Source organism: Dromiciops gliroides, chromosome 4 (genome assembly GCF_019393635.1).
Source record: "Dromiciops gliroides isolate mDroGli1 chromosome 4, mDroGli1.pri, whole genome shotgun sequence".
In the NCBI taxonomy this organism is placed as follows: domain Eukaryota; kingdom Metazoa; phylum Chordata; class Mammalia; order Microbiotheria; family Microbiotheriidae; genus Dromiciops; species Dromiciops gliroides.
Window position 1 is genome coordinate 129260231 of NC_057864.1, and position 22986 is coordinate 129283216.

Here is a 22986-nt window from a genome sequence, read left to right on the forward strand (position 1 = left end):
GTGATTTTCCTGAAGTGAAGGTCTGATCATGTCATCCCCTTCTCTTTCCTATTCAAAAAACTCCAGTGGCTTCCTAATACTTCTTTGGACCAAACACAAAATGCTGTTTGGTATTCAAAGCCCTTTATAACCTAGCCCCCTTCTACCTTTCCAGTCTTCTTAAACCTTTTTCTTCAATCCACTGACACTGCCCTCCTGGCTGTTCCATGAATAAGAGTTCATTTCTCAGTTCTAGGCATTTTCTCTGGCTGTCCTTGATGCCTGGAACATTCTTTCCTACCTCTGCTTTGACTACTTGACCTCCCTGACTTCCTTTAAGTCTTAACTAAAATCTCACCTTCTACCGGAAGCAATGGATAGAGTGCCAGGTGTGGAGTCAGGAAGACCTGAGTTCAAATCCAGCCTCAGACATTTACTAGCTGTGTGAATCTGGGCAAGTCACGTAACCTTATTTGCCTCAGTTTCCATATCTATAAAATAAACTGAAGAAGGAAATAGCAAACTACTTCAACATCTTTGCCAAGAAAAACAAAAATGGAAGAGTCAGACACGACTGAAACAACTGAACAACCAAACAGAAAACCTTCCCCAACACCTCTTCATTCCAGTGTCTTTCCTCTGTAACCTATTTATCCTGTACATAGTTTGCTTTGTACATATTTGTGTGTTACCTCCCTCCATATTGTGACCTCCTTGTGTACAGAAACTATCTTTTGCCTCTTTTTGTATCTCCAGTGTTTAGCCCAGTGACTGGTACACAGTAAGTCAATTAATAAATGTCTATTGTTTGATTGATGAATGAAGACATTACTATACCTAGCTTATTCAGCAGACTTGACACAATTAATTCTATTTCCAAAAAACAAATGCAGCTCGAAGATTTGCCAACAGAGCAGATATTGAGCCCTAAAAACAGTACCTTTGCAGTTTTCATCTTACATACTGGTGATGAAACCAAACCCCAAAACCTTATCATAATCAAATCAAAGGAGTACAATTTCTTTCTCTCCCTTTAATACCTACTCTTCACCTTTAAGACTACTCTTATGTTGTCTGGGATACAGGCAGTACATGGGATGGTTGAAAGCAACATAATAAAAAAACATGAATTAAGAAGTGTGAGAATTAGGGTGCCACCCCCCCACCTCCTGCTGAAAAAGACATTGTGAGAACCAGGGCAGCACAGCCCTGAGGAGAAAGCATGTGACTAGTGTCCAGAAGTTACATCTATTCATAGAAACGCCTGCAAGTCATGTCAATCAATGCTACCAGCCAATTTGTGTGTGTGTGTGTGTGTGTGTGTGTGTGTGTGTGTGTGTGTGTGAGAGAGAGAGAGAGAGAGAGAGAGAGAGAGAGAGAGAGAGAGAGAGAGAGAGAGAGAGAGAGAAAACTGCACCTGGGCAGGCCCACAGAGAGCTTCCGCTCTAGAGAAGGGGGTATCAGCCTTTCAGTTGGAGGTCCCAGTGGAGTCACCAGGGTAGCTATGTTTCCTTCTGAACTACGTGTGCTCTTCTCTCTTTTGCTAACTTCTAAATACTTTAATAAGTGCTTAATGCCCCAAAGACTGGTGCTATGAGCTTCTAATTTAAGGTGACCACACATTAGATTTTTAGACATAGCAATTAGATTTTATACATCACAGTAGACTTCAATAAGAACAAAGGATTCAAGAGACAGAATTAACTAAAGTTTCATGAGCCCTTCAAATATTTGGATGAAAGGGCTACTTTTATAAAGAACAACCCAAACTCTGAGTTCAACTCTAATTACTACAGAAAAATCTAGTCAAGAGGAAAAAAAAGACACTGGTTTAAAACTTAAGAAAAAATTTAAGACCATTTCACAACCATCAAATTGAGAAAGCTGACAAAAAAGGCTAAACGAGTTGAAGGGAAGGAAAAAGATAACATTACCATACTTTTGGTGGAACTGTGAATTGTTACAGCACTCTGAAAGGTAATTTGGGACTATACCCTCTAAATTACTAAACTGTACATATCCTTTGACCTGCTGCTAGCATCAATATTAGGTCTCCACCCCAAAGAGATCAAAGAAGAAAAGGAAACATGTACGAAAACATTTACAGTAGTTCTTTTTGTCATGGTAAAGAAATGGAAACTAAGAAGGTGTCCTTCTGTTGGGGTATGACTTAACAAATTATGGTATATGAATGCGATGGAATATAACAGTGCTGTAAGAAATGATGAAAAAGATGGTTTTAGAAAAACTTGGGAAGACTTGTATGAACTGATCCATACTGAAGTGAGTAGAGTAAGGAGAACAATTTAAACTATAACAATGTTAAAATGGACAGCTTCAAAAGTCTTAAGAACTCTGATCAACACAATGATCACCCATGATTCAGAGGAGTGATAGTGAAGAATGCTACACCTACCTCCTAACAAAAAGGTGATGGATTAAAATGCAGAGCCACACGTTTCTGGGCATGGCCAACATGGGAATTTTTGTTTGACTATACATATTTATCACAAGAGTTTCTTCCTTTTTCTTTTTCTTGGGGATGGCAAGAGAGAGAGCCAAAGACAGAAACGGAGGGAGCAAAGGAGGAAGAAAATAAGATGTATTGATTGCTTTTGCTGAATTTTTTATTCTCCTCTTCTGAAAAATTCTTTGTTATGGAGAGAGGAATAGGACAAAGGGGAAAACCTAGGTGATATAAAAAACAAAAGAAATCAATAAAACAATACTTAAAAAAAGAAGAATGGGCTATTCAAACAATTCTCTCCTCTAAACCATTCTAAATTCTTAGAGGGCAAGCAAAATTAATATGAAATGTTTAACTGATATTTATTATGGCAGTCATATTGGTTTTAAAGTTCAAATACACCATACAGTAAGACTAATTTTTGTGTGTGCTATATGTAAATTTTTAAAGAACATCAGGGATATCCATCAATTATGGACAGATTTAACAAGTTGTGGTATAGGACTGTGAGGTAATACTATTGTGTTACAAGAAATGACAAGGGAAATGCTTACAGAAAAACCTGGGAAGACATATAAACAGATGCAAAGTGAAGTGAGCGGGAACCAGAACATTGTACACAGTAACAGCAATATTGTACAATGATCAACCATAAATGACAGATATTCTCAGCAATCCAAGACAATTTTTAAGGACTTATGAGCAAAGAGTGGGAATTTGGACCTCAAAAATTTTTTAAATGAATGTTAAAAATTATTTTTTACATATACTTGGAAAAAACCCAATAAAACATTTTAAAATTTTCCCCCAAAAGTGCATAACGGTTCCTAGTTTTAAGGTTTTTGTTGTTATTTCAGTCATGTTTGACTGTTTGTGACCTGATTTGGAGGTATTCTTGGCAAAGATACTGAAGTGGTTTGACATTTCCTTCTTTTGTTTGTTTGTTTGCAGGGCAATGGGGGTTAAGTGACTTGCCCAGGGTCACACAGCTAGTAAGTGTCAAGTGTCTGAGGCCAGATTTGAACCCAAGTACTCCTGAATCCAGGGCTGGTGCTTTATCCACTGCGCCACCTAGCTGCCCCTAAAATGTACTTTTGTTTGGCTTTCAACTTTGAAGTTAATAAAGCAAGTAGTAACTATTTATTGATAACTCTGACAGAAAAACTGAGCTAGAGAACAGACAAAAAGAATATCACTTTGGTATCATTGTTTTCATTTTGAATCTTGGATGCCAGTTTCTGTAAATAACTTATTTCCTAGAAATTTATAAAATGCTGGCTCAAACTGTATTATGCTAGACCGCTATTCTTTCATTTTAGGAAATGCTTTTGACTCACACATACCTGTGGAACCATTGCAACTCTCTGGTTTCTTTTAGGGGACCTTGTATTTAATTGTCTGTCATCATCTTCACAAAAAAGACGGCTTCGTTTTGAATTTCTGAAGGGCTATATGACATAAATGTAAAAGAATTAAATGAAAAAGCAAAAACAATTTCCCAGTTTTACATAAGATATCTATTCCCACAACAAGATGATATAGCCATGACTTCATTAGAAATTTCAATGGAGGATAAAATGCCAGAGATAATTTATAATTTAGAAAGCAGCCAGACAAATACTTTCACATGATTGGTTTCAAAATCCTCCTATTTCAGTTCTGCTCCATCATGGTGAGACTCAGTTGGTCAGGAACAGAAGGAAAGCTCCCAAATGACAATCACACCAATCACAATGGTATTTATCCTTGTGCATATCCAAGGGTATTTAATATTATCTACCTCTAAAATGTACTTTTTTTTTTTTAAGTGAGGCAGTTGGGGTCAAGTGACTTGCCCAGGGTCACACAGCTAGCAAGTGTTAAGTGTCTGAGGCTGGATCTGAACTCAGGTACTCCAGACTCCAGGGCCAGTGCTCTATCCACTGCGCCACCTAGCTGCCCCTAAAATGTACTTTTGTTTGGCTTATACAAAATGTAGTTTATTATCTATTTCCATATTATTCTATTTGGATGTTTAAACACCCCGATTTGTTTTTACTATAAGTTTCTTGAGCACAAAATTCTCAAGTACTCAAAAGGATCTATGATGTCACCAGTGTGTATTTCCTTTAAAAAAAAAAAAAGTTGGCCAGCCACTGTGTGCAACTCTTGACTTTGTATCCCAGAAGTTGACCACAGGAAGTTCCACTAACATGCTGGAGACCTTCCCCATTTTCTACTGATACATTAGGGGTGGCTATCCTTTGGTCTTGCTTTTGCCACATGATTAACCCATCTTTTTCAATCATACAAGTCATGGATGATATTCTTTACTGTAGTTCTTCATTGTTACTTATTTGTCACACGTTGCAGTGCACTTACCCCCATCATGTATGATTCCACTGCCCTCTGAATTATATTTCTTTTTATTCTTTGAAGACTAGTGTTTCATACCTCACAGACATGCAAAAGTACCAGAAGAATACTGGTATTAAAAAGATGGCCTTTGGTTTTAGGAGAAGCGTGAAATCATTAAAGGAGCTTTAGCAATGGAATACTATTAGGCCAAAGAAAATAATGAAGAAAATAACTGTTTCAAAAAAATACAAGAAAACTTGTATGAACTAATGCAGAGTGAAGAGAGCAGAACCAGAACAATTTATACAATAAAAACAATACTGTAAAGGCAAACAACTCTGAAAGAATTATGAACTCTAATCAACACTATGACCCACCCCAATGCCAACTGATGATGAAGCATGCTACACACCTCCTAAGGGAGAGGGAATGGATCCAAGGTACATAATGAAACATGCATTTTTTGAACATGGCCAATGTGGGAATTTGTTTTACTTGACTGTGCTTATCACAGGTTTCTCTCCCAGCCTCTAATGAAGGAAGTGGAAGAGAGAGAAAATAGATTTTTGCTAATTGAAAAAATTAAATGTAACTTAAAAAAAAAAGAAAAATCAGAAGGGGATACAGAGCAATTAACACATGACTGCTATGTTGCTATTCAAATTTATGTTTGTTTGGTTTTTTTTTTTTGGGGGGGGAGGAGCTTTACTTTTTCCCAAAGACAATCCAGATTGCTCATTCTGTTTATTTTGGGCCCAACTTACCCTACATTTGGAGTGGCTTGCCAAGATTATTTACATATTTACAAGTACACAGAAAGATGGGAAAACTATAGATTTTTCAATCTAACTGTATTTTATAATGTGGACAATATATATTCTTCATCCATTTAGTTTTTCATGGTTATGCCAAACTACTGAGTGGTAGGTTCTCAACCAGAGGGCTCTGAAACACTATAGGGGTAGTACATACAACTAGCATGATGTCATTATCAAATAGAAAAATCTGGAGAACATCACTAGCCATACAGAATCCTTCTTGAATTTGAATTCTTTTTTTGATTTTCTCCATGAGAGCAACAAACACCTTTGTTAAGCACACATCTCCCTGAATTACGTCTTGCTTAACACTAATGATCAGTAAGCCAAACAAGATTCTTTCTGTAGTAATATCTTTCATGGAATCTTGAATAATTTTGATACATGTATTGAAAACACCTTGCTGGAAGATAATCTTTAAAAAGCACTGTTTTGCTCTTCTGAATCAAAATAATTCATTTATTTTTAAATTAAAAATAATTAATAAACAATAAGCACAACAAAGTCTACATCTTTCAGGCAATTGTGTAATGGTAACTATGTCCTCCATGTGGAATATTGTTTGTGAAAGACTGCCTCTAATGGTACTGCTGCTTTCTTTTTCTTTTTATCCTTTCTTTTTGGAGGGGGGGAGCAATGAGGGTTACTCATACTTTTTTTGAGGATGCCCTCAATTCATGTGCAAATTGCCCTTATAAAAAAGTCAATAGACATGAAAGTTGACATATAAGTAACTAACTTTCCCTAAACAATCTTTTTACAAGTATTGATACAGTCTAAGATTTTTTAATATATTTTTGCTATCTTCCCTTCCTTCAGATATCTTATGAATCTATGCATTCACAACTTTATTGCCTCTTGGATGGAACTCTTATATACAGATTTTGGTTAATCTGGCTGTTTTTGTTATCTCTATTCTCTTTAATCCCATTTCTCTCTTCTCCATGATTCCCATATCCTCGATTGCAAAAAAAAAAAAAAAGTTTGTCAGCAATATCTTTGTAAATCTTTTTTCATTTTTCTTTTGTTGTCCTACTTTCATTTGAATTCCTAAATGCTCTCAGGAAGATGTTGCTTAGTTGAGTCTCTCACCAAATTTATTTTCTTTAAATTGCTTTTATCCTCCATTACTTCTCTCTGTTATATGAGGCAATATTGTTGAAAAACTTCCATTATTCTTTTTTGTAATTTTTTTTGTTCTTTTTGAAAATTCTGAACTTGATGAACACACACATACACACACACAAAATGCACATTTCTATATACATTTTTACAAAATAGTTTGTATCATTCAATGGTATTACCTTTGGCTGTTCTCTCCACTTTGAAGTCAGTCAAGTGTCAGCACACAAAGGTACTTTTTAGGCTCTTTGGTCACCTTGTCATAGTTATTCATTTGCATCAAACTTCTGTATTAAATTATTATAGTCTGAGTTGTCTTCTCTTTCATCCACATTATATTTTTTGTCCTGATAATTTGTTTAAATAGTTGTTTTAATTGTATACTATAACTTTTTCTAATTTCTATTTTCTCAGCTTTGTACCAATTTTCTTTGCTCTGTGAATTGTTTGTTGTTTGCCCTTCATTCTTGAGGAGGACTGTGACTTGCACTGAATTGAATTAAAATGAGGGAGAGCTGTGCAAGGTCACCAACCTCACTCTCTCCTCCAGAGCCATCTGGGTCCAATGGCAAGATATACATCAGGATAACTGGAGATGGTCCCAGATATTTTTAAGGTAACTGGTGTTAAGTGATTTGCCCAGGGTCACACAGCTACTAAGTGTATGAGGGGACATTTGAACTCAGGTCCTCCTGACTCCAGGGCCAGTGCACCACCTAGTTGCCCCTCTTTGCTCTAACTGTACACAAATATATCTACTCTAATAAAGTTGGTAGTCGATTGTACACAAATAGTGTATTCAAGAATTAGTCTTATGTCGGTACTGAGTCATTTTCTACCTTTTTAAGAGAAGATCAATTTCATTTTTAGTGAGTTTATCTTCTTCTCACCAAGTCTAGCACCTTCTAATTCTTTTCTTGAAGAAAGTATTCATGATATAAGCATGAGGCTTCTAGGTAATTTGTAAATATTTGACTTCTTTGATGTTTTTATTCATAATCCACATTTTCCAACATATTTCTTGCTGTCCTGACATGTTTTCACCTCTCCACTGAAATCACCAAGCCATGCTGACTTAAAATGTAAGGTATCACTGAATTCTTTACTGATTTTTTTTCATCCTTTACAACAGATATTAGTGCACAAGCTGCAATTATTTTCATGGTGAGCTTTTTGTAAATACTTAATATAGGCACTAAAATACAAGATGATCAAATGTCCCATGAAATGATTTTTTTCTTGCTACCTTTGGCCATACAATAAAACCAATTCCAGCAACCACGTAACATTTGCTTTTTCATAGTTCCATTTAGCTACTTATTGGTCATTGATGGATATTTCACATTTAGAATACCTATATCTATCAACTGTCTAAAAAACTATGCGATTTTAATAGGAATGGGTACGGTATTTTATCAAAGGCCTTTTTTGCATCTATCGAGATAATCATATTTCTGTTGCTTTTGTTATTGATATGGTCAATTATGCTGATAGTTTTCCTAATATTGAACCAGCCCTGCATTCCTGGTACAAATCCCACCTGGTCATAGTGTATGATCCTTGTGATGTAATCTTTTTGCCAGTATCTTCTTTAAAATTTTTGCATCAATATTCATTAACAACATTGGTCTATAATTTTTTTTCTCTGTTTTGGCTCTTCCTGGTTTAGGTATCAGCACCATATTTGCCTACTTTGTATTTTTCTTTGTTTTATATGTTGTCGTCACCAAAGAATTCACCACCAAGATCAATTCTTAGGAAAATAGACTTGGACTTTTACTAGGGTTGTACTGAAAATGTTTCCAGCATGATAGTGAGAGAAGAACCAAATATGCATAATTATTTTACATAGATTACATAACATAGAACCACATACGGCTAGAAAACCATTTGAGAATAATAATGAAGCAGCAATAAGAACTAATTAAAGGACAGTTGGGTGGTGCAGTGGATAAAGCACCAGCCCTGGATTCAGGAGGACCTGAGTTCAAATCTGACCTCAGACACTTGACACTAGCTGTGTGACCCTGGGCAAGTCACTTAACCCTCATTCCCCACCACCCCCCACGAACTAATTAAATTTTCACTGATTGAATTGTGCTTAAAAAAAAAAAAGCAGGGGCAGCTAGGTGGCACAGTGGATAGAGCACCGGCCCTGAAGTCAGGAGTACCTGAGTTCAAATCCGGCCTCAGACACTTAACACTTACTAGCTGTGTGACCATGGGCAAGTCACTTAACCCCAATTGCCTCACTAAAAAAAATAAATAAATAAAAAATAAAGCATCTGCTACTTTCATCCAAGTACCTCAAATATTCTAGGGGAAAAGGGAATCTTTTCAGCAATGATATCTGTAAGAATTACTATTTTGTAATAATAAATCATTCTTTACCATTTCCACTGAAGAGGCTGTGTTCTTGCCTTTCCAAACTGACGTTTTCTGTAAGGAACTGTATTTTTCATTCCATGTGCTGGATAAGCTTCCCTCTGTGATAAAATTACACATCATTAATATAAATGTAAAGCTAGTCCAAAGGAGACTATGAGATTTAAAGATACTTCAAAGAAAAAGCAAGTTGTTATAGTGGAAAAAAAAAATACTATGTTTGGAGTCAGAAGATCCAGTCCTAGCCCCATCCTTTCCACTAACTCAATAAGCAGTATAGACAGACAGACATTTTCTCTCTGTATAACATATGTATGTATGCATACAAGCATATGTGTATGTGTGTATGCATGTGTATATACACATATAAAATCTTGAGCAAGGTGTTTAGTGTGGTCCAGTGAATAGAACAGGAAGAAAAGGGTTTAAATCCTGCCTCAGACCTTACTAGCTGAAATAATATATGTAAAGTGCTTTGTATATCCTATAGGGATATGTATTAGCTATCATTATTAAACACTTTAGTTTACTCATCAATAAAGAAGCTGCACCATAAGATGCTTATTTTTGCTTTCATTGTTTATGATATGAATATTTTCCCTCATGATAATAAAAATAGCTTCTTCATATTTGAGATTTAAAGGCATATTAACACAAATCAATTTATTAAATTGTACTACATATGACAAAAGACATTTTCTGCATGGATTGAAAACTAATTTGAAAAAGTCATTATAACAGATTTTTTTTTAAAAGCTTAATCTGTATTTTTAAAAAATAATAAACATTTTTATTTAAAGTTTTGAGTTCTAAATTCTATCCTGCCTTTCCTCCTTCTCCCCCTTCCCCAAGGCAGCAATCAGATAAAGGTTATACATGTATTATCATGTAAAACATTACTATATTAGTCATTTGTGTAAGAAAACTTGACTTTAAAAAAAACTGAAAAAGTGAAAAATAGCATGCTTCATTCAGTCTGTGTTCAATCAATATCAGTTCTTTCTTTGGAGGTGGATAGTATGTATCTATAATAGATTTTTAACATCCATTTATTTGACAAATGTTTATGGAACACTTACTACGTACAAGGTACTGTAATAGATGTTACAGAAAATTCAAAGATGATACAGTCATCGCCCTCAAGAAAATGTAATGACTAACAAGATATAAGGATGAAAATGATAATTGTATATGACAGAATATGAAAGTGTTATTAAAATTTAGAACAAGGATTACAAGTATCTGAGAGACTCCACGGATGGCTTCATGAAGAAAAATACCATTTGAAGTAAGCCTTGAAGGACAAACAGAAGGAGCAAAGCAAGCAGAACCATGAAGGTGAGGTTGAATATATTGCAGGTATAGGCAATACTATGACCAAAGGTACAGAAATTGAATCAATTAGGACAATGTTCAGAAACAAGTTTTTAGTTTGCTAGGAATTTGTAGTATACTAAAATAAAATAGTAGAAATAAGACTGCATAGGTGGTTCTAAATTATAACACATCTTGAATACTAAGCAACTTGAAGCCATGGAAGACTTTAGAAACTGGGATGAGGAGTTAAGAGGTAATCTGATAAAAAATGTGCTTCAGGAAAATTAATCTGGCAGAAACTTGTAGGATTGATTATACAGGAGTAACGCTAGAGACAAGGAGATTAGCTAGGAGATTACTGCACAGGTGAAAGGTAATAATGTATTTAACTAGGGTGGTGATGTGAATGTAAAAGATAATTTTAAAGTCAAATTGACAGGAATTTGCAGTTGGTTTTTTAAAAAAAATTATATACAAAGGAGAGGGCTGCTTTTAAGCTTGTATATTAATAGGGAAGGATGCCAGTGCCATTAACTTAAACAGAAGAGTCAACAGGAATAATAATTAAACAAAATTTCTCAATGAAATATATAAAAATACAGCTTTAAAAAATTAGAATGTCCCCAATCAAATCTGACAGTATTTGTTCAGGGTATTACAAAGAATCTCAAAAGCCATTTGTCCAACCCAGAGAGAATACTCTCTTAAATATAGCTAACAAGTAGATGAGGAACTTCAGTTTTGCTACCTTATAAAGTAGCCCATTCCATTTATGACAAGATTTAATTGCTATTAAGGTTTTCCTTACGTCAAGCTTAAATTTGTCTCTTTGCAATTTTTATTCATTGTTCCTAGTCAGACTCTCTGGGAACAAAAGAAAAAGTATAATCCTTCTTTTATATAACAGCTCTTCAAATATTTGAACACAGCTGTCAAACATCCCTAAATAGCTGTTAGATATCCCTAATTTCTTCAGCCAATCCTCATATGGAATGAACCTAAGGCTCTGTCCCTCATACCATTCTAATCAGCCATCTCTAGACACTCTTATTAGTGCCCTGCTGCTTTTGCTTTGATCTTCTGTGCATTTATTTCCTTGAAAATCTAAGTGGGTTAATGAGCTCCTTGTGCATTCATATTGAATTTTGTTTTAGATGACTCTCACTTTTCTTCATCACAACTACTTTTCTTTTTACCTTCACAATTACATTTTTGAAAACTTTCCACTCCTCTGAAGCTAATTTTCTTTTAGGAATTTTAGTTCATGACATCTTACCTATCTTTTCTCTAAACCCTCTGAAACTTACCTTCTAAAAATCTAAGTATATGTGTCATGCCTGGCTCCCCTCTCTTTAAATATAATCTTGGTCAAAACCAGTAAGGTTGGCAAGAAAGAATTCAATGGTCTTTCTAATAAGTCTAATTTTATAATATTATTTACCCTGAAATTTTAACTTCAATATCTTAAATACCTATACATGAAAATTAAATCAGGTTGCACATACTCATTTTCTAGTGCCAAATAAAAGCAAAGTAAACAGTTTACCAAGACTAAAGAAAAATATCTCATGCAATAAAAATCTAATACATTAGTTACTTTGTGATGGTAAATTTTACATGTATATTTATTTCCGAAGCTGTCCCCTTGAAAAAGCAGTAAGAAAAGAGGGCATTTTTTCCTTGCCAGGTAAATAAGAACTAGACACACATGTTCTAAGACACACGGTCTCTTTAGGATGTAAAAAAATACTATTTAGTATGTTACTATTCCGAAGAGTTAAAACAGAAAATTTATCTGCAAGAATCAATGCAACTCTAAAAATGTTTAGTTTAGTTCCATGGATTAGTTTCTTTATACAACAAATCTTTTCCCATAGCTATTCTAACAACAGGATTGTATTATGGGTAGGACAAGACCAAAGGAAAAAGTGCAAAGAACCAAAGCGTTTAGTTCTTCACATACCCATTTCTTCAGAAGGATAAAGTAGTATTGTACATGTATTTTAATTAGCTTTGAGTTAATATTTATAAGAAGTTCCTTAGGACCAGGAATGTCTCTACATGGTGCATTATACTCTAAGTACAGATGCTTTAAAATGTATTATTAAAATTATAATTATGCAAGAACAATTATATAAGAAAAGTCTGAAAAGCTGAGAGAAAAAAAACACTTTCTTGAGTCTTTTTAAAACTCAAAAAATATCCCTAATTGTAATTCCCTAGTGATTACAACTCCTGGAGGGGTAGTAGCTGTATCTTAGCTAATCTTTGAGTCACTAATGCCTTACACAACATAAACACCCAAAAAAATACTTATTAAATTCAATTAAATTAATGAAGTTTTTTACATATCTAATGATTAATCTATCTAAATTATACTGTATATATGAGCAAAAGTGCTCATGTTATCTAAATAACTAAAGCCATAATGCATCAGATTACAATGTATTAATGGAAAAGGACATGCTTTATGAGTATATCCCACATGAAGTTGCAATTAACATCACTACTACATTATAGCTAAACACAATAAGGATGCAAAATTTTGTGGAAATATTGCTTAGTCAATCACATATATGTGAATATTGCGTCCATGTAATAATATCCTTTAATATCATTTTACCTAATTTCTGTGGAACCAATTAATGACATAGAGGGTGTATTTCTAAAACTGCTTTGCAATAAGTGTACATGCAGATTAATTTTTAAAAATTAATTTTTTTTTGCAGGGCAATGAGGGTTAAGTGACTTGCCCAGGGTCACACAGCTAGTAAGTGTCAAGTGTCTGAGGCTGGATTTGAACTAAGGTCCTCCTGAACCTAGGGCCAGCACTTTATTCACTGTGCCACCTAGCTGCCCCCACATGCAGATTAATTTTAATTGGTTAGTTACCAGTCCTCAATTTAGTCCATGCTTTTAAAAAAAAAAAATCACACTTCTTACCTTTTAAACTAACAAGTGCTTTTGCTGAAGAACCTGAAATTAAAAATAAAATAAGTTAAAAATGACACTAGACAAAAGTCTTTGTAGTAAATATCTGATAAGAGTTTGAAATCCATAATACATAGACAAGTGAGAGAAGTGGGAAGAGTCAATACTACAAGGATTGTGAAAAGATGACCACCCTGATGCACTTGAAAGCAATTTGAAGTTGTGCAAGGAAAATCATTAAAATGTCAATATTCCTTACCCAGAGATACCACTGCTAGGTATATTCTCCAATAAATCAATCAACATTTATTAAACACCTACTATGTGCCAGACACTGTACTAAGTACTAGGGATACAAAAAGAGGCAAAAGACAGTCCCTGCCTTCAAGGGGTTCACAATCTAATAGGAAAGACAACATACATATAAGTATACACAAAGGCTGCTATATACAGGATAAACAAGAAATAGTTTACAGAAGGAAGGCACTAGAATTAAGAGGCTTGGGGTTTAGGAAGGCTTCCTGTAAAAGATGGAATTTTAGTTGGGACTTAAAGGGAGACAGGAAGGTCAGTAGGTAGAGCAGAGAAGGGAACAGCATTCCAACCAAAGAAAATGCCTAGAACTGAGAGATGCACTGTCTTATTCATGGAATGGCAAAGAGCCTTGGGTAACTGTATCAAAGAATGTGTTTGGGACTAAGGTGTAAGAAGACTGGGGAGGTAGGAGAGGACTAGGTTATAAAGGGCTTTGAACGCCAAACAGCAAGATTAAGTGACTTGCTCAAGTTTATTAGAGAGGATGAGGTGGGGGGGGGGACCACACAGACAGAGACAGAGACAGACAGACAGAGAGAGAGAGATGACTGGACCTGACTTCAGTGGCTGACTAGAGAATGGATTAGAGTGGGAACGGAATTGAGGCAAGCAAACTCACCTGCAATAGCCCAGGCATGAGGTAATGAGGGCCTACACTAGAGTGGTGGAAAGTGTCTGAAGAGAAAAGTATTTATGTCCATATACATTTGATTATGTATATGAGAGATGTTGCAAAGGCGTAATTAACAGGCCAACACAACAAATTGGATATATGGGGTTAGAGATAGTGAGGTGTCTGGGATAACTCTTCACTGATGAACCCAAGGGACTAGGAGGATGGTGTTGCCTTCTACATTAATAGGGAAGGAGGCGGGGGTGGGGGTGGGGTTGAGGTGGGTTTAAGGGAAAAGATAACAAGTTCTATTTTGGACACAGTGAGTTTTAAGATGTCTACTGCACTTCCAACTTGAGATGTCTGAAAGGTAGTTGGAGATGTGAGTGAGATAGGTCAGGAGTGAGTTTGGGGCAGGATAGGTAGATCAGCATAGAGATGGTAATTAAATCTATGGGAGCTGATATCACCAGCTAAAATAGTATATATTTAGAGAGAAGAGAGCCCAGAAAGAACCCTGAAGGACGCCTATGATTAAAGGTTATAAGAAGATTCTGCCAAGGAGACAGAAGGGGTAGTCTGACAGGTAGGCAGAGAATCAGGAAAAGACTAGTGTTCTGAAAACTTAGAGAGACAAGAATATCAAGGGGGAAAAGTGATCAACAGTGACTGTCACAGGCTGCGGAGACAGCAAGGAGAATGAGGAGTAAGAAAAAAGTCAAGGAGGTTAATGATTAAAAAGGTCCCATAGATACCAATATTTTTATAGCAGCACTTTTTGTAGTAGCACTTTTTGCAAAAAAAAAAAAAAAACTGGAAAAAATAGATGTCTACTGATTTGGAAATGGATAAATTATGGTACATTAATGCAACAGAATATTACTGTGTTATAACAATATTAAGATAGTAACATTCTACTGCATTCATGAACCATAATTTTAAAAAAATTATAAAGTACTTTAAAGTTTTCAAAGCAGTTTATATGTATTATCTCCTTTAATTCTCACAAAAACCTTAGGAGGTAGGTGCTATTATTATTCCCATTTTACATATGAAGAAACTGAGATTAGGAAAGGTTAAGCAACATGCCTAGCATGAAACAGCTAGTAAGTGTCTCAGGCAGGAACTGAACTTGGGTCTTCCTGATCTCAAGTTAACTACTCTATTACCAGGCCACCTAGCATCCATAACAAACGATGAACAAACATATCGAAAACAAAAAAAGGATGGAGCGACTTGGATGAACTGATGCAAAGTAATGTAAGCAAAACCAAAAAAGCAATACAGGACTACAAAAATGTAAATTCATAGCACAATAATAACAACAAAAGAAATGAAACTTAATACTGTACAATAAGAATGACCAAATTTGTTGAGAAGACAACTGATCACCCTGCTTCTTCACAGGTGGAAGAGGATGGATATTGAAATACTGCATACAAATTAGATTTCTTTGATATGTTGTATTGTTTTACAGATATTTCTCCCCTTTTCTTCCTCTTTGTAATGCTTTATTTTAAAAAATGGCTCTCTCTGGGGCAGCTAGGTGGCGCAGTGGATAGAGCACTGGCCCTGGAATCAGGAGGACCTGAGTTCAAATCCAGCCTCAGATACTTAACACTTACTAGCTGTGTGACCCTGGGCAAGTCACTTAACCCCAATTGCCTCACTTAAAAAAAAAAAGATGACTCTCTAAGAGTTGATGGTAGGAGAGCTAAAGTAGAAAATTTAAGTGATATAAAAACAAAACAAAACAAAATCAATAAAAATTTATATTAAAGGGGGGCAGCTAGGTGGCACAGTGGATAAAGCACTGGCCCTGGATTCAGGAGTACCTGAGTTCAAATCTGGCCTCAGACACTTGACACTTACTAGCTGTGTGACCCTGGGCAAGTCACTTAACCCCCATTGCCTCTTAAAAAAAAAAAAAAGACAAAAGGTTCACAAGCTAGAAATTTTAAAGAGCTAGTTTGAAGTAGGCAGCACAGTTAAATGGAAGCAGCACTTAACTTTCAGTCAGAAGACCTGCGGTTGTGCTCCATGACATGCTAGCTGTGTCCTGCTGGTGAATTAGCCTCCTAAATCCTCTCATTTTTAAAATGAGGATAATCCCACTTGCTCTATAAACTTAAAGCACCATAAAAATGGAGATAATATTATTACCTACAAAATAGGAATGATTACATGCAATACTTGCTTCATATAGAGGTATAGTAAGAAATAAATATGTGACAATACTATGTAACAATAAAGTACCATATATAAGTATATACACATATACATATACATACATATACATATCTATATCTATATGGTACTACTATAATTATTATTCCTCCTCAAAAACCTGATATTTCATTATGGCATAGAAATAAACTCAAATTTTTCTTTTAAATAAACATTTTTATTTAAAGTTTTGAGTTCCAAATTCTATCCCTCTTTCTCTCCCTCTCTTCACCCCCCCCCCCGCCCCCAGGCAGTAAGCAATCAGATACAGGTCATACCCGTGCAACCTCGTAAACCATTGCCATATTAGTCATTTTGTATAAGAAGACTAGAATAAAAGAAAAAAATGAAAGAAAGTGAAAAATAGCATGCTTCAGTCTGTGTTCAATATCAGTTCTTTCTTTGGAGGTGGATAGTATGCTTCATCATTAGTGCTTTGGGGATTGTCTTGGATTGCTGGGAGTACTTTAGTCATTCACAGTTCTTCATCAAACAATATTGCTATCACTGTGTACAACATTCTCTTGGTTCTGCTCACTTCACTATATTTCCAGGTTTTTCTGAAATCATCCTGCTTGTCATTTTTTTTTTTGGCAGGGTCACACAGCTAGTGTCACATCTTAAGCCAGATTTGTTGTCATTTCTTATAGCACAATAATACTCCATTACAATCACGTGCCACAGCTTGTTTAGCCATTCCTCAAATGATGGGCATATCTTGGATTTCCAATTCTTAGCCATCACAAAAAGAGCTGCTAGAAATAAAAGGTCTTTTTTCTCTTTTTGGGCCTGTCTTTGGGATATAAACCTAGCAGTGGTATTGACAGATCAAAGGGTATGCAGTTTTATAGCCCTTTGGGTATAGTTCCAAATTGCTTTCCAGAATGGTTGGATCCTTCACAGCTGCACCAACAGTGGATTAGTGTCCCAGTTTTCCCACATTTCTTCTAACATCCAACATTTTCCTAACCCAAATTCTTAAACGTATACTAGAAGACAGTACAAATGCAGGCAAATGCTATACCAAGCTTCAGTTTCCTCAATTGTAAAATGAGGGGGTTTGACAGTCAAGTATACAAGAAAAAGTCCTGGATTGGCATAAAAAAACCCAGTCCCTGCTATTTATAGCAAACCTAGATCCCAAATAATCTATCAGATTCCAAGTTCCCTACTTTTTCTACTCTATCATTCACCTGCTTAAGACTATATCTCTTTCTGTGGAACCATAGTTTTATGTTCCTTTATATTTTATGTACCATACCTAGATGACCTTGGGCAAGTCACTCTCAACTGCTCCTGAACTTAGATGTATTTGGATTAGATGATCTCTAGAGTCCCTTTTATCTTTAAATCTTATGATCCTATTAACATGGGCCAAGAGACACATTGTGTGTATTATTCAATGATACAGCTAGCTAGTTGAGGATAGCCATTGAAAAGTTGGCTACCAGGTAATGAATTTTTTATGCAACCCATAAGGGCTGTCTGAGGAATCTTTAGGTATATTATTATTATTATTATTATTATTATTATCATCATCATCATCATCATCATCATCATCATCATCATCATCATCATCATCATCAAGCCCTAGGAGTAATTAACCATCACAAATAATATATAAGTCATAAGAATAAAACAAATTAAATGAACTAAAAAACAGCATAATGTTATGCACAATTTCCTTCATACACTCCTATGCCACTAATATCTTACTAATAAACCAAATCACTTCTTCCTTGCAGTCTTTCAATAGTAGGGATGTTTATTCTGAAAAAAGTTAGAATTAGGAAGGACATGATCACTGTCTTCAAGCATCCAATGGGTTATGTGAAAAAGCGATTAAATTTTTTCTGCTTCAATTGATAAGACAGAATGAGGAGCAAAGGGTAGAATTTACAAAAAAGATTTATGATTGCTATAAGGAAAAACTACCTAATACTTAGAATTTTCCAAAAGTGGAATAACCTGGGGAGGTAGGAGCCTCCATACTCCAGGTCTTCAAGCCAAGACCAGCTGAGCAGCCTTTTCTCATAAAGACACCTAGCACTATGCCTTTTGTATAGTTTACATTTTAGCCCAAGTTAGATAATTCTCAATTCCCTGCTCTGCTCTGTGCTACCTTCCTGCCTTTGCTCACAATGTCTACTCTTGAATAGACTCCCTTTCCTCCCATTATCAAAGTCTCATAGCACTTTGCCTTTTATTCAGTATGAAGGATGCATGATGTTAAGACATTACAACTCCTAAATGACAAAACAAAATGATCACAAACACAATGAGAATACATGCTATAAAGCTTGGTTTCCTCATCTGTAAAATGAGAGGAATAGACCAAAATATCTTTAATATTCTACAATTCTGTTTAACAGAATACATTGCTAGTCCCTGGACTTGGTAAAGAACTTCCAGCAGCATCACATTGCTGATTACTAGGAAAGAAAGAAGCAAAAAAGGAAGGAACAGAGGAAGAGAAGGAGGAAACAAGTATTTATTAAGCACCTACTACATGCCAGGCATTTTGCTAAGTGCTTTACAAATATTTCATTTGATCTTTACAACAATTCTGGGAAGTAGGCACTATTATCATCATCCCTATTTACTGAGGCAGGCAGAGGTTAAGTGACTTGCCCAAGGGCACATGGCTAGTAAGTGTTTGAGGCTATATTTGAACTGAGGTCTTTGCTCCAAGTACAGAACTCTGTCCTCTATACCTCTGCAGAGGTGGGAGGTCCACAGTGTAATACACTGCTTCTATTTTCAGACCAGGCTAAATGGACAGAGACAGGGAATATAAAGTTACATGTGAGAAAAAGCAAAAAAGGCCAGCTTGGCTGGACCATAGAATGCTACATTATTATCATCATAATAGCTAGAATTTATATAGCACTTTAAGGTTTGCAAAGGAATATATATGTTATCTCATTTGATCCTTACAATAACCCTATAAGATAAGTGCTATTCTCATCTTCATTTATAGATGAGGAAAATGAGTCTAAGAGAGATTAAGTAACTTTTGAGTTGTGTCAAGTTTCCCCATCATAGTAGATCTTTATGGTCAGGTTCTTTTTTTTGTTTTGTTTTGTTTGCTCATTTTATCAGCCTATTTGTTGACTCTGAGCTTTATGTTAGAGTTGGGCTCTGCTAACCTGGAAGAGTGGGTTGTTCACTAGCCTGAGCTTCAGGCTTTTCTGTCTTGCTATTTTCTTTTTCTTTCTTTTCTTTTTTTTTTGTGGGGCAATGAAGGTTAAGTGACTTGCTCAGGGTCACACAGCTAGTAAGTGTCAAATGTCTGAGGCCAGATTTGAACTTGGGTCCTCGTGAATCCAGAGCTGGTGTTTCGTCCACTGTGCCACCTACCTGCCCCCTCTGCCTTGCTACTTTCATAGCAACATCTGAGGGCTTGTAAGTTTTCGATGCTTCCAAAATGGAATGATCTAGGGGTGAGGACAGAAAGAGAGTTCTCATTTTGCATGACTACACATGTTTAACTTATACTGAATTGCTTGCCGTCTTGGGGGAGAAAAGAAGGAAGAGAATTTGGAGCACAAAGTTTTTTAAATGGATGTTAATGATTGCACATGTATAACCTATATCAAATCGCTTAGTGTCTCAGGGAGGGCATAGGGAAGGGAAGAAGGGATAGAATTTGGAACTCAAAAAACCTGCAAATGTTAAAAATTGTTTTTACATGTAACTGGAGGAAAATAAAATTCTAAATGAGAAAAAAAAAGGGGGGGGGGTCTGTTGACACTGGGGTGGAAGCTGGCCCAGAGTGTCCATGAAGCAATACTGGCTTTGGGTTTTAGAAGCAGTGTGCATACAGCAACAACAGTGGCAGGAGAATTGGAACAGATCAATGCCCAGAGTTGGTGAGGAAATTCAATACCTAATTGGAAAGACTTTAAGACAGCTAGTAAGTGTCTGGGGCAGAAGTGGAACTCCCAGTCTAGTACTCTATCCACTAAGTCACCTAGTTGCATGGGAAGGAATAACGAAAAAAGGAAGGTTGAAGGTAGGTTATGAATGTTAAATGCCATACAAAGTTTGTCTTTCATCCTAGAAGTAATAATAGCAAGCCACACGAGTTTACTGTTCAGAAGACTGACATGATCAGACATGATTTAGGAATATCACTTTGTGAGTTGTGTAGAAGATGGACTAGAGAGAGGAGACTTGAATAAATGAAGTATATTGAAAGAGACCTGAGTCCTGCTTCCAAAACTTACTAGTTGTATGACCATGGACAGATCACTTAAAATCCCAAGCCTCAGTTTCTTCATCTGTACAATGGGGGAAAAAACAAAACTAAGAAGCTACTTCTTATGGTTGTTCTTAAAAATTAACTGAAATAATGCATAAAAATCATTTTGTAAAATAAAGCATTTTAAATGGCATGTAAATGTCAACTAATATCTCATAATTCAATAAACAATTCACTCAAATATATTTCCTGGGGCTGCTAGGTGGCGCAGTGGATAAAGCACTGGCCCTGGATTCAGGAGGACCTGAGTTCAAATCCAGCCTCAGACACTTGACACTTACCAGCTGTGTGACCCTGGGCAAGTCACTTAACCCCCACTGCCCCGCAAAAAAAAAAAAATATATATATATATATATATTTCCTTTTTTGAATAGTACCTAAAAGACAAAATAATCCTCAACACAATTTCCTTATTCAAATTCTGCATGGAAACCCTGTAATTTTCTTTCTGAAACAACTTTTATTTTTTGACATCTGGTACACTGACTTTATATTCCTGAATTCACTGAAGAAATATTTACCAAGGATTTGCTAGTGTCTATACTATTTTCTTTAAAAAGCATGAAACAAAGTTCCTTTAAAGGGTTTATAAAATAATTTTTGAGGGAAAACATAGACACAAAAAGTTTGTGAACCAGAGATGTTACAAGGTGGTATGTGATTAAGTGTCAAGTAAATGATACAGACAAATATACTAGGAGTTCAGATAAATAAGAAATCAACACACACTAGAATGTAAGGAAAGACTTAATAGAAGAGCTACTACTTGGCTTTTACTATACAGAGGTGACTTCCAAATCTCTATCCCTAGCCCCAACTTCTTAGCAATCAACTATCTCCTACAAGGCTGACATTTCTATTTGGATATCAAGATATAACATTAATTTTAACCTTTCTAAAACAAAATTTATTAGTGAGCTACTGAACCATAATTATTGTCATCAAAATAAGATGACCCTAGACAGAGCCAAGATAGCAGAGTGAAGTCATTAATTTTGTTGAGCCTTCCCAATCCACCTCTCTAAACCAAATGAGGGCAATGCAAAAAAAAAAAAAAAAGAAAAGAGAACAGCTTGGTAAAAGAAGCATTAAAATAGTGACAACATGACTAATATGGTAATATAATTGCTTGCCTTTTTAGGGAGTGTGAAGAGAAGAAAGTATGGAGAAAAATTTAGGACTCAAGTTTTTTTTTTTTTTTTGGCAGGGCATTGAGGGTTAAGTGACTTGCCCAGGGTCACACAGCTAGTAAGTGTTGTGTCTGAGGCCAGATTTGAACTCAGGTCCTGCTGAGTCTAGGGTCAGTGCTCTAACCACTACACCACCTAGCTGCCCCCTCATGTGTTTTTTTTAAAGGTTAAAATAAAACACTATTTTAAAAATAGTGAAGAAAAAAAACTCCTTTAAAATCAGAATTGGCCAAATGGCAAAAGAGGTACAAAAACTAAATGAAGAAAATAAATCCTTAAAAGTCATAACTATTCAACTAGAAGCTAATAACTCCATGAAAAAGCAAGAAAAAAATAATAAAACAAAGTCAAAAGAATGAAAAAATAGAAGAAAGTGTGAAATATCTCATAGAGAAACAAACTGACCTGGAAAATGAATTAATTTAAGAATTACTAGGCTACCTAAAAGCAAGGATCACAAGAAGGGCCTACACATCATATTTTAAGAAATTATAAAAGAAAACTGCTTAGATATCATAGAACTAGAGGGCAAAGTAGAAATTGAAAGAAACCTCTCATCACCTCCTGAAAGAGATCCCCAAATGAAAACTCCCAGGAATATTAAAGCTAAATTCCAGAACTCCCAGATCAAAGAGAAAGTACTACAAGCAACCAGAAAGAAATGATTCAAATATTATGGAACCACAGTCAAAACCACACAAGATATAGCTGCTACCATTATAAAGGAGCAGAAGGCTTGGAATATGACATTCCTGAAGGCAAAGGAACTAGGGGTACAACTAAGAATAACCTCCTACGGGGAGGTTATTCCTGATTAAAAGACCAGAGCTTCAAAAGAAGCATAAAAAGGTAAACATGAATGAGAAATTATAAGGGATTTAGTAAATTTAGTAAATTTAAACTGTTGACATACCTATACGGGAAGGTGAAATATGTAACCCCTAAGAATTTTATCATCATTAGGGCAGGTAGAAGGAGTCTACTTAGAAGGCATGGGTGTATGTCTATTATATTGGGAAGAT

At 35.6% G+C, this 22986-nt stretch overlaps 1 protein-coding gene across 3 annotated transcripts in view; it reads right to left on the reverse strand.

Annotated features, from left to right (window-relative positions):
* Nucleotides 1-22986, reverse strand: part of LIN9 (lin-9 DREAM MuvB core complex component) — a 77223-nt gene that overhangs the window by 30581 nt on the left and 23656 nt on the right. For 2 of the 3 annotated variants that reach the window (XM_044004302.1, XM_044004300.1), the window contains exons 2-4: nt 13369-13401; nt 9115-9209; nt 3790-3894 (exon numbers count right to left, since the gene is read on the reverse strand). In XM_044004302.1, the coding sequence (XP_043860237.1) occupies nt 3790-3894; nt 9115-9117 (108 nt within the window). In that variant the 5' untranslated portion in view covers nt 9118-9209; nt 13369-13401. The remainder of the gene's footprint in view (nt 1-3789; nt 3895-9114; nt 9210-13368; nt 13402-22986) is intronic. The other variant, XM_044004301.1, reaches the window with a different exon arrangement.